Source organism: Bicyclus anynana, chromosome 23, assembly GCF_947172395.1.
Source record: "Bicyclus anynana chromosome 23, ilBicAnyn1.1, whole genome shotgun sequence".
Classification (NCBI taxonomy): Eukaryota; Metazoa; Arthropoda; class Insecta; order Lepidoptera; family Nymphalidae; genus Bicyclus; species Bicyclus anynana.
In genome coordinates this window covers 10,082,679-10,096,297 of record NC_069105.1, presented here as the reverse complement: position 1 = coordinate 10,096,297, position 13,619 = coordinate 10,082,679, and the positions used below count along the sequence as shown (strand labels likewise).

Sequence of the window (13,619 nt, the reverse complement as noted above, 5' to 3'; positions counted from 1 at the left end):
AATGTTCTATAAATGTATTTAAATGTACGGAGGATTCTTTAGTTAACTGCGAAAAACTAAGCATTTTGTCCAGATACCTACTTACTATCAACCGAGGATTTTGGTACTTGCAAAGTAAACTATTCCAAACTACGTCATAATTCTGACCGGTAATCGGAACACTTTTAACGATATTTAACGCAGGACCCGTCGTACACGATAATAAATAATGGAATTTATCTATATTAGGTATATTCGCCTTATTATGAACCATTGAACAGAATGTTTCGTAAAAGGTAGCAAAATTTTCTATATCACCGTCAAAGCAAAATAGTTTTATTTCTGGAAGTTTCGTTCGAGACTCTGATAAAGAATTCTCGACCTTATTTTTATTGACATAAGGTTCACATGATGCAGCAACTAATTTTGATTTATAGTATAATTCGTCGAAGTTTTTTAAATCTGAATTACTTAAACGCGACGATTGATCATTTTTCAGTTCTTGTTCGTAAATTTCAAATACAATATGTTCAATTTCTTTTACTCGTAATAAGAATAAATCTTTCATTTCATTGTCACTGATTGTTTTTGATAGATCGTACACAGATTGCATTTGTTCAAAGCACCGTTCTTTCCGTTTTATTAGGACGGATAATGCAATCGGTGTATCAACCTGTTCCAGATCTTTTTTAGGTGGCATGATGAATAATTAATAAAAATTATGAAGTAAGATATAAAGTACCTACATCCGGCTCGAAGGACCAAAAAATTGTGCGGTTTTATGCACTAATTTAATGTTACGCTGGTTATATGTGTGATGAGTGGACTGTATTTATTTGTATTTTGTATGTATGTATGTATGTTTGCTGATTTCTGCCAAAACCAAACAAGTAATTTGTGATCCACACCAACCTTGCATCACTCGCCCCCAATGGCAGCACGGCAAGACCAAGGAGAGCCCGCGATTTGGAGTAGTTCTTTCTTGAGGAGGTAGGCACCCACAAACACACAAATTGTTCTTGCAAGAAAAACGTTTTCTTATAGTTAACGCGCGCACACGGTGCGAATTTGTTTTTTAGGCACGGCCGAATGAAAGAAACACGCGTACAGGTACGACATGCACACAGCACGGCTGGATGATGCAATATAAGTGGCAAAGTAGTCCAAGATGGCGTCTTCCAGAGATGACGCTTGCATCAGTTCAATTCAATTTTTGATTTTATGGCTTGCTGCTGTACCAACTGGGTACAATTTACTTCGCCAATGTCGCGTGGGTAAGGAAGACACACTTTTAGAGGTTGATCGGTGTAAGCTGGGAATCAAGAATTGATTATTAATCAGCTTAATTTCTTGCATCAGTTGTCAAACCGACATCTGACATTGATTGACGATTGACACAATTCTGATGTGGTTTTTCTCAAACTACCTGCATGGTAATGGCAAGATCGAACATTATCAACCCATAATCGGTTCACTGCTGAGCTCGAGTCTCCTCTCAGAATGAGAAGGGTTAGGCCAGTAGTCCACCACGCTAACCCAATGCGGATTGGCAGACTTCACATACCTCTAGTATGCAGGCTTCTTTACTATGTTTTCCTTCACCGTTTGAGACACGTGATATTTTTTTTAAATGCACTGAATAGTTGGAGGTGCATACCCCGGACCGGATTTAAACCCACACCCTCCGGAATCGGAGGCAGAGGTCATATCCACCGGGCTATCACGGCTCGTATTACTTACTAAGAAATTGGCAAAAATCATCAAAATCGGTTCGATGATGTGTCCGACTGTCCGTGATAAGATCTCAGACTGTGAATAAGTAATCTATACTAATATTATAAAGAGGAAAGATTTGTTTGTTTCTTTGCATTGAAATGGCTCCTAAACTACTAAACCGATTTGAAAAATTATTTTACTGTTTGGAAGCTACACTATCCCCGAGTGATATAATAATAATAATAATAATAAAACTCATTTATTCAGCTTAAGACTGGACAGAAATAGTTAAAACTAAATTAACTTAAAATTAAGATAATTATAACTAAAAAAACACGACTGCACTCCTAGGCAAATAGTGCCTCCCGATGTGCAGCCTTTATGTTATTCTATTTAATTAATTTATTCTGTATATAGTCTACCTAATACAGTTTATATTTATATATTTTTTTTATCTTAGCTGAAAAGGTCGCTGCCTCAGCATGTGCTGCAGTGTTTGCAACTGCAGCGCTATAAGTAGGCTATATTTTGTTCTTATATTCCTACGGAAACGGAAACTACGCGGGTGAAACCGGCAGGTTCTGCTATTTCCTAAGAGCACTCATTATAAGAGCATTAAAAGAGCTTACCTAGACTTACTCTTAGGCTAAACACTGCACTTTAGTTTAGCATCAGCTATGTATCATCATCATCATCATATCAGCCGATGGACGTCCACTGCAGGATATAGGCCTTTTGTAGGGAATGGAACATGGAACTATTTAAAAAATATAATAAAAATCATTGCATTACCAAACGACTTGTAGAACTGAATAGATTTGTGTTATGCTTTGCGGGTTTTATTGCGTAGATTACAAAATGGGAGTAGAAAAGTTCTTTTTTGAATCAAGTATCAAATCATGTTGGCTTACGCTACATCCTGAAGCCATAGTAGATGGGACTACGATCGAGTTACAGGAGTAAAGGATTAATTTTATGCACTTTGTGCCAATGTTAATTGAATTAGTTTTTAAATAACTTGTATCTTGTATTACTTGTTACTAATTTTATTGTTATTTGCATGTTTTACATGTAACTATTGAGTATATCGATTCTCGTTCTACAAACATTGACATTAATTAGCGATAGGTCACGTGATCAAACTATAAATATGTCAGTCCCATACAATTTTAAGTTTCACGAAATATTAGTATTTGTAGAAAGAGTAGATATTAGTATTTGTAGAAATAACCCGGCTAGAGGAAAAGTGCCTTATGGCTGGCGTCCACATATCCGCACCAAACATATCACATCAAACTTTATTTTCTTTAACTTTGATTAGTGTTCTTTGTACAGAAAGTCACATAAGTTCGTCCACTGATCCGCATTGTACGGATCGTATCTAACGGATTTTATCGACCGTTATATTAAAAAATCGTGTGATGAGATACGTCCGATACGTTCGATACCTGTGGACGCTTATCCTTAATTTGAATCTGACGGTTGAGTGGCGTAGTGGCATTACTTTTTGCTTCCAAAGTCGAGGTTCGATTCTACTACAACTTTGCAACTAAATTGAAGCCTCAATATTAACGGTAAGAGCGGTCGGACTCATCACTGAGGGGTGGTGGTTCGATCCCCGCCCCATTGGTCTATTGTCGTATCCACTCCTAATACAGTCTTTCCCGATTAGTTGGAGGGGAATGGGGATATAGGTCATATTATAAAAGATATGGCAAATACAGTCTATAGGTCTAGTATATAGTTAAAACAATAAAAAATAGTCTAGCGGAGTTGTTTGTAGCTTCTATTATCGCAAGACTAAATAAAATATTATGTGAATTGTTTCTAGTTACCTTTAATGTGATCTTAGCATAATTATGACATTTTTGTCCTACACTACGCAATAGCTAGTAAATTACGGTAAATTCCCTGCCTGACTAGGGTTTCATGAGATAATGATTTTGACCGACGGCATAATGTGATCTTATGTACGGAGATTTTACACCATCAACTTCCCATCTCCGAGATGCTACTGAGAATTTTTCTTACAGTAGTTTTATTTAGCCCCAGTCTCCATTTTTTAATTTTAGTATTTTTGTATGAACGTTAAGTAGCAGAAATTTGGTGATGGTAGTCCAGCTATAAATATAAATCTGTACTAAAATTTTATAGAGAGATTATTACACATTAATTCCTTTATCCAAAGGTTGTTTGGCAGATATAAGCAATAAGACTGCCTTTGCACTTGCTTGCTTACTATGTTATCTTCTATTTACTTTGTTTATTGTTTTTCTTTTGTGCAATAAAGCATACATATAAGTATACAATAAAATAAATAAATATTTTATAATAATAATTTATTGACTGCCTCCGTGGCGCAGTGGTATGCGCGGTGGATTTACATGATAGAGGTCCTGGGTTCGATTCCCGGCTGGGTCGATTGAGGTCCAGGTCTGGCTGGTGGTTAGTTGCCACCATACCGACAAAGACGTGCCGCCAAGCGATTTAGCGTTCCGGTACAATGACGTGTAGATACCGAAAGGAGTGTGGATTTCATCCTACTCCTTACAAGTTAGCCCGCTTCCATCTTAGATTGCATCTTCACATAACATCAGGTGAGATTGTAGTCAAGGGCTAACTTGTAGAGTATAAAAAAAATATAGAGGTAAAGATCGTGGTGTTGTAGGAGATAATATCTAGATCTACTGAACCGATTTTTAAAATTCTTTTACCACTAGAAAGCCACGTAATTTGTGATTATCACAGGCTATATATTATGTCCGTATTCTTACAGGAACGGGAACTAAGCGGTTGAAACCACAAGGCATCTGCTAGTATTTATATTTATGTGTGATATCTAATAAGTGTTGTAATGATTGAGATATGGCTTTATTAGGCGTATGTCATTTAGGGTCGCCGGCGTCTGATAAGGATTTGAGGTCTGTATGATTCTCGGTTTTAAAAGATACTTCATTTATCTAATATACAAAATTCTCATATCACAATGTTCGTTCCCATACTCTTCCGAAACGGCTTGACCGATTCTTGTGAAATATTTTATACATATTTAGTAAGTCTGAGAATCGGCTACTATTTATTTTTCAAACCCCTAAGTGATAAGATTTGTCCATCATTACATATTTTTCCATACTGCCATACAAACGATTCTTAATAATACTTAAAAGACATTTTGGTTGGTGGTAGGCTTTGTCTGTGGCTAGTTACCACCCTACCGGCAAAGACGTACCGCCAAGCAATTTAGCGTTCCGGTACGATGCCGTGTAGAAACCGAAAGGAGTGAGGATTTTCATCCTTCTCCTAACAAGTTAGCCCGCTTCCATCTTAGATTGCATCATCACTTACCATCAGGTGAGATTGTAGTCAAGAGCTTACTTGTAAAGAATAAAAAATAAAATAAATAAAAAAGGCAACTTTGAACTTTAATACCATACTATAAAGTTCATAGTGGAAAGTTCCGGGAAGGCAAAACGTTAGTGTAAGGTTAGGATAGGGGTAGGGCAGGAGTAGGGTAGGGGTAGGATAAAGGTAGGGTAGGAGTAAGGTAGGAGTAGCTTGTGTTGGTAGGGGGAGCTTGGGTAGGTAGGGTTAGGGTAGGGTAGGTGTAGGATGGGAGTAGAATAAGATAGGGGTAGGGAATGAGTCAAAGCGAAGCTTGACCGGGTCAGCTAGTAGCATTATAACAATTCGTAGGTTACCCTGTATTTAATGATACCAAAAGATATGAAGTATTATCATACACTTTAATAAAGGACATATTTTAGAAGAGCCCCAAGAATATTAAAAAAAATTAAGAATCAAAAAATTTTTGCAAATGATTGCAGCACGAAAAGTGACTCGAACATTATCAAAAATATTGTACATTATCAATCACTGTTTTAAAGTTGCTGCTTTGCCGTTTTACTTACAAAAAGTTTTCCGAAAATTTAAAATCCATACTTATAGATGATTGTCACAAAAATATCAAATATCAAGACAATTTGGTTGCGCTACACATAAGTTACTGACCACACCATCCGAACTAATCTATTTACGAGTCAGTTACAACAATTTGTTCGCTCATAACGGTTCTATTGTTAGTTGTTATTTGTTTAGTATTTTTAAATTTGGAATTTTTTTGAATTTGGAATCTTATGACGTAACTTTATTACGATATCGTTACTTAATGTTGTTGACATAAATGATAGTAAACAATATTTAACTGATGTAACAGTTTATCTAGTAGTAGAGTAATTAATAGCACTTTTAATTAACTTTTGTGTTTTAAACTCTTAAATTAACTAAGAAGGTAAATATTGTATGCTTTTTTAATAAATTTTGCATTTAATTGTATAATGGAAGTGGAGGAGTGTGGATAATACTTTGAGACCTATTCTCAAACTTTACAATCTCATATTTTGACGGCTTCCGTGGCGCAGTGGTATGCTCGATGGACTTAAAAGACGGAGGTCCTGGGTTCGATCCCCAGCTGGGCCGATTGAGGTTTTCTTTTTAATTGTCTTAATTTCATTTAATCGCACTGTAAACAGTGAAAGTTATTTAAACAAATAATATCCAAATATTGTCTACAATCTTAAGTTGTGTGTTAAGGAAGTGTTAAAACTTATACGTAAATATACAATGTAACCTAACACAAAATTACGCATGAGTGGGCTCTCAGAGTAGCTTCATTCAGATCACTTTTTGCGGTGATTTTGTAGGCACATAACATATCTAATAGTATAAAATCGTTGCCAGCACATCTAAACTAATCGGTACTAATATTATAAAGCTGAAGGGTTTGTTCGTTTGATTGAAAGCGCTAATCTCAGGAACTACTGGTCCGATTTGAAAAATTCTGCGTTAGATAGCCCATTTATCGAGGAAGGCTATAGGCTATATTTCATCCCTGTATTTTTACGGAAACGAGAACCACGCGGTGTCAGCTAGTATTTTATATTTATGTAAGAATTGATTATTGATTTTTGTTTATTTGTTACGAATAGATTACTAAACTGATTTATGTAAAGCTTTGTTGTCAGCGAGTTACAGATAATTAAAGTTACATAAATCTCATCATTTGAATTTCAGATAATGTTGGCGCTAAGGGCAACGTTTTCTATAGCAATTTTCTTATCAATCATTTATAAGAGTAAGTATAAAAAAGTGTTGTTTTAGTTACATAAGTATAGATAAGCGATATAAACGTATCTAAATGTTTTAATGGTTTCCGATTTTTGACAAACGTTCTTTTCACTACTCTTGCTCAAAAACACTGTCATATTACCACTCCACAGCGGGGCTAAACAAGCATTTTAGCTTTTGGTTTTTTTAATTCTAGTCTGTTACGAGTACTAGCCAAGTACTAGCCTACTATAAAACGAAGGAGGTTTTATTCGAAAATAGAATCATTATAAGTAGGGCCCTGATTGTTTTGAAAAATAAATAAAAAACTTTAAATTGGAATGAAAATTGCAGCGTTCTTTTCTGTGGAATGCGTTCATTTTTTTATTTAATTTTTATTGAGTTGCAAATAGAGCGAGATTCGAAGACATGGGACATCCTTTACGGTGTAATACCTTTGCCTTTTTCTCATGTGAAAAAAAATAAATTAAAAAGCGAGAATTTAAAAAACAATTGGCGTGAATAATATAATACACACTTGATTTTTTTTTTCAGAAAATAATTGTAAATTTGTGACCGTAACTTACAAATTTTTCAACATTATTTGTTATTGTTGTCTTCATCTAGTGAGAATTTTGATCCTAATTTGGAGATGAATGAAGTTTTCAATCTGTTACCATCAAAGTCCAGACGCATTTACTTAAATACTTACCTACGAAAAATTTAATAAATGAAGAAAACAACAACGAATGGATTCACTTACGAAAGGAGTTTTTTAAACTGTTATCTCCCACGTTTACCTCACATACTCATATGTGTTACCGGGTAAAAGCATCTCCCTTAATATCCAAAATTGTAGACTTTGTACATTTAATTTTCAATTAAAATAAATCATTGAATATTGAACTAAACTATTTTATTTTCTCGCAATCGTAGTGAAAAGCAGAGTGTAACACGTGGGGCCGAGTTTATAATGGATTTACCCATTATAAACTCGGTTTCTATTTAGGCTATAAATACCTCGTATACAGGAAGAAAATTTTTTTAGTGCGGATATTTTTATATTTTGTACATAAACAAAATTTAATGATCACGTATTTTTTCTTTTTTTTTTTAACTCAAAAATAACAAAATTATCGTTAGCTAAAGTTATTTACTTTTGAACAGAATTTTAGGGTCACCCTATTGTGCGTTTATTTTATTTTCGTTTGATACCTAAAGGACGTCACCAGATCACTTTTAAGCTGAATATATCTTGTTTAGTAATAATATGTACATTATTTTGTTATTTTAGAGACATAAATTAAAAAAAAAAATTACATAAAATGTATCGAACTGTTTGTAGATTTATATTCTATTAATGATACAGAACCACGAAAAAAAATATCCGCACTAAAGACCGAATCACCCTGTATAATGGGTCTTTTTAGCCCCTTGTATAACAATCTACTATTCTTTAGTTATTATCGACATAAATAATTTGTGTGTTTCATATTTTATTTCTTTTCGAACCAGCATATAAAAATAAACAAAACAAATGATATAAATAGTAGTGCAATTTGACTTCGAATAAAAATCCAGACAAGTGTGAGTCAGATTTACCGACCGAGAGTTCCGTACAAAGTAGGTACTTGATTACCTTACACCTACTTTAAATAAAGGCAGTATTGGGTGTGTGTGTATTTAAATAAATTTTAATGTGATTTGATTTTTAATGATTATTCAGATTATTTCCTGTAAATATCTTCTAGCACAAATGCGAATTACAAAATCTTTGTTTGCTGTAGATAAATTCCGTACTAACTCTGGAAAGCGTTATTAATACTCATGTAGACTAATATTGTGATACCTACTCGTCCTAGTTAATAAATAAATAAAAAAAACAATTATCGCTAAAAATGTAAAAATATAATGTAAAAGTGGCTTAAATTTTCCATATTTCACTGTTGTCTTGTTTGTATTTTATTCTGTGTTAACGGTGCTGGTTGACGATCTAGTTTATAGGTTATTGATGTTATTAAAATTAATTCTTATCGTTTAATGTTGGATTACTAAACTTTGTCAAAATATAAAAGGTACAACTTAACTATTAAAAAATTTTAATAAAAAAAATTCAACCGACTTCCAACTCAAAAATTAACCTAAACTAAAAAGCAAAAAATAACATCTTACCTATGTGCTACCTTCTGATCAGTTTGAAGGCGGTGCCAAGCCAGTGATGTTTTAATTTAAGCCGTTTATATTACAAAATTTCTGTGGTTCTTTCAGAAATGGCTTTAATTAAAACATGACACTGGATTGGCACCGCCTTCAAACTGATCAGAAGGTAGCACATAGGTAAGATGTTATTTTTTGCTTTTTAGTAGGTTAATTTTTGAGTTGGAAGTCGGTTGAATTTTTTTTATTAAAATTTTTATTTTTTAATTTTTAGTGTTAGCACACCTACTGAGTGTGAACAAAAATTAATAAGCAATTAGTTGAAACGTTATTTTCTCATGATAAGTATCTAAGTCCTACAATCCCAATTTTAAAAATACTACCTTAACTCATTTACAAAATTACACTCCCCCTTTATCCACACGTAATATGAGTAAAACGTGAAAGGTGACTGTCCTCCGTCTTCATCACCAGACCCCCTATGCAGTCACAATCCATATGGTTGGAAAGTTCTCATCAATATCAAATTTATCAAGTCCAAACACAAGGTAGCTACTGTGAACCGTCGAGGAATTCCCTTAACTCTCCTTCATCTTCGTCACCAGACCCCTAATACAGTCACAACCTATCCAGGTGGAAAGTTCTCATCAATACAAAATTATCAAGTCAAAACTCAAGGTGGCTACTGCGAACCGTCGAGGAGTTCTCTTAACTATCCTTCGTCTTCATCACCAGACTCCTAATACAGTCACAACCCATCTAGGTAGAAAGTTCTCATCAATACAAATTTATCAAGTCCAAACACAAGGTAGCTACTGTGAACCGTTGAGGAGTTCTCTTAACTGTCCTTCGTCTTCATCATCAGACCCTTAACACAGACACAAACCATCTAGGTGGAAAGTTCTCATCAATACAAATTTATCAAGTCCTAACACAAGGTAGCTACTGTGAACCGTTGAGGAGTTCTCTTAACTGTCCTTCGTCTTCATCATCAGACCCTTAATACAGACACAAACCATCTAGGTGGAAAGTTCTCATCAATACAAATTTATCAAGTCCTAACACAAGGTAGCTACTGTGAACTGTTGAGGAGTTCTCTTAACTGTCCTTTGTCTTTATCATCAGACCCTTAATACAGACACAAACCATCTAGGTGGAAAGTTCTCATCAATACAAATAAATCAAGCCCAAACAAAAGGTACCTGCCGTAAATCGTTGACGAGTTCCATCGTCTGTGTATCGGCTCCATCATCAGACCAACTCCAGACCTTCATAAAATTGTAATGGTTTAAAATACCTTATGGAAACACTAACAAACGCACTAGCCGTCCCTACGATTTTCGAAAGTTCCCCTCGATTTCTCCAGGATGCCATCATCAGATCCTGACATGAAAAAAATGGGACCACCCTGGAATTATCGCTGGACATACATAAAAAAAAAAAAAAAAAAAACAAACATACAGCCGAACGTAGAACCTCCTCCTTTTTGGAAGTCGGTTAAAAATAGGCGTACATTGAAATAAATTATCTAAATGTATAAAATTATAATAAATTAATACTAATACTTGAAAATATTTATCAACTTTGTAAAAGTAACAAGATATCTGCGATTATTACTTTCGGAGCTACTGGGATTTTACGGATAATTTTTGTGATACTGCCACGGATCCCTGAAAAATATCCCATTATTATACTAATAGCATTAACAACTGAGTCTTAGGGCCATAAATCATTTCTCTATATCTATCTCGCTTGCACTTATGGGTCTTATGGAGCCGTCTAGTGAAGGGTGTAACAATGAAAGACATATTATCGATAAGTAAAGTTTATTATCGTATCTTGTTCACAAAATTAAAAAAATTAACAATATTTGATTTAATATAATACATATTTCATATTATATAATTATTAACTAAATAAAATTAATCTTCATCTGAGTCTTCATCATCAGAATCTTCGTCTTCTGCCAAATTTATTATATATTAGTATCCATAGTGCGCAACGAGTAACACATGAATGTATTTATTTAATTGCAGTAAACACATTTATAGCAAAAAAAATACGCAATGCAATTACATTAGAAACCGACCAATCAGAATCGTCCAAATCATTATTGACTCATCATTAGCACGTGCGCAGGTAGCCGTTTATCGATAATTAGGGTGCGCAGGTAGGCGCGCTGCACATTCCTATCTTTTTTGACTTTTATGACCGGACGACTCAGATGATAATGCGCATACTATAGGCACGAATTAATGACATCGTTGATCATAATGATCGTTTGATTTGTATGGGCGTTCAAATATTTTTCTTTGAGTTTTTCGCATTAGTTTTTTTTTATTTTTTCATTATAAAGTTAGCGTTTGACTGCTATCTCACCTGATGTTAAGTGACAATGCAGTGTTAGAAGTGAGAAACGAGCTTACTCTGTCTTAAGAGGTACAAGTTTATTCTACCCATATCTCTGACGGTTTCTACAGGGCATACTGGAACCCTAAATTACTTCGCGGTACGTCTTTGCCGGTAGGGTGGTAACTATTGGCTAGTAACCACCCTATCCTACTACCAGACTAGACTAGAGCCAATTTAGGAGTTATAAAATCCTCTTTGTTGGGAAAACTGCCGACTACGCCAGAAAGGTCTACAAAACGTCACACGGAACCCTAAAGACAATGTATAATTTCAGCGGAATGCATCCAATGCTACTATTGCACCAGCGCAAACAACACCGCCTGTCTGGACGTCAACATGTACGAGCCGGAGCTGCGTCCGCGCATCATCCCCATCATCGAGTGCGACCGCGCCATCCCCAGCTCGGTGGCGGTCAACTTCTTCTGCAGGAAGATCATTCAAACGGGTAACATACTGTCATAGACAGCGCAACAATCGGTCTACCTCGACCTCAGACTAAATACATAAGGACTAGTATCGCACCCAAATTCACGAACAAAAGGTTGTGAATTAGCTTGAGGCCATTTTTAATAGTGTTGAGGAATTTCCTATATTGGACGAATAACTTTTGAGGCGGGAGAGAGACGGTGAAGCTATAAAAGAAAAATCTATACTAATATTATAAAGCTGAAGAGTTTCCTTGTTTGTTTGGTTGAACGCACTAATCTTAGAAACTACTGGTCCGATTTGAAAAATTCTTTCAGTGTTAGATAGCCCATTTATCAAAGAAGGCTATAGGTTATATATTATCCCATTATTCTTACGGCAACGGGAATCACGCGGGTGAAACCGCGCGGCGTCAGCTAGTAATAAAATGGTTTTTTTTTCAGTGTTCCACCCTCACCGTGACTCAGAGGTCCGCGTGACACGTGGCTGTGGCTGGGTGCCCCACGAGCGGGAGTGCTACAAGGACGACAACAGTGACCACCTCGGGACCTACTGCCAGTGCTTCGACGACCTCTGCAACAGCGGCGACACTGTCGACCCTACCGTCGCCACTGTGCTGTTTTTAGTCTTCGCCGCTGTTACTTATTTGTGGAGTGGAATATAGATGATTGATGTTAAAGTGGTTTATCTTTTTAAAGTTCCCTATGCATTTTTATATTATCATCAAACCAGTGGATATGACCTCTGCCTTCGATTTGGAGGGCGTAGGTTCGAATCCGGTCCGGGGCATGCAACTCCAACTTTTCAGTTGTGTGCATTTTAAGAAATTAAATATCACGTGTCTCAAATGGTGAAGGCAAACATCGTGAACAGACCTGCATACTAGAGAATTTTCTTAATTCTCTGCTGTGAAATCTGTCAATCCGCATTGGGCCAGCGTGGTGGACTCTCTCATTCTGGAAGGAGACTCTAGCTCAGCAGCGAGCCGAATAACGTTGATAACGAACGAACATTTTGAGAAATTAAATATCACGTGTCTTAAACGGTAAAAGAAAATCATTTTCTCAATTCTATACGTGTGTCAAGTCTGCCAATCCACATTGGGCCAGCGAGACTCGAGCTCAGCAGTGAACCGAATATGGGTTGCTAATGATGATGAGAAACCCTATCTTCAATTCACAGACAGACATTTCAATTTTATTTATATGTATCAATGATTGTATTGGGGTCGACAGCCCGAGGCGTGTAAATGACGTCACAACAGTAAACAACTCGTCGGGGTGAAAATACTACACAGATCGCCAACAGCGCGGTTAATTCAAAGCCTTCGCAGGTTCCCTTTCACACGTCGGCTTGTTTGTACGGCGGATGTTTAATTACTCTTTACTGTTAGTTGTTACTGTAGAGGGCAGGGGTCATAGATTCATTTGAGGTTTTTTTTTTATTTTTTATAAGTTAACCCTTGATTACAATCCCACCTGATGGTATGTGATGATGCCATCTAAGATGGAAGCGGGTTGATTTGTTAGAAGGAGAAAACACACTCCTTTCGGTTTGTACACGACATCGTACCGGAACGCTAAATCGCTTGGCGGTACGTCTTTGTCGGTAGGGTGGTAACTAGCCACGGCCGAAACCTCCCACCAGCCAAATCCTAGTCTATGATGATGATCCAGGGACGTAGCTACCGCCGTCAAATCCGTATCAATGATACGGGGCCTCCGTACTACAGGGCCCCTTACGTGTCCCCCAAAAAAGTCAAAAAAACTATTCTCTTTTTCCTTTTTCCAAAAGTTGGAAACATCCTCCATAGGTTAAGTCACTGG

General features: G+C 36.1%; 1 protein-coding gene across 1 annotated transcript; it reads left to right on the top strand.

Annotated features, from left to right (window-relative positions):
• The first annotated feature begins 5,795 nt into the window (after positions 1-5,795).
• Positions 5,796-12,472, top strand: LOC112048343 (uncharacterized). The gene is made up of 4 exons (XM_052888641.1): positions 5,796-5,983; positions 6,766-6,826; positions 11,642-11,812; positions 12,237-12,472. Exons 2-4 carry the CDS (start codon positions 6,769-6,771, stop codon positions 12,455-12,457), a joined length of 450 nt encoding a protein of 149 aa, XP_052744601.1. The 5' UTR covers positions 5,796-5,983; positions 6,766-6,768; the 3' UTR covers positions 12,458-12,472.
• The last annotated feature ends 1,147 nt before the right edge of the window (positions 12,473-13,619 follow it).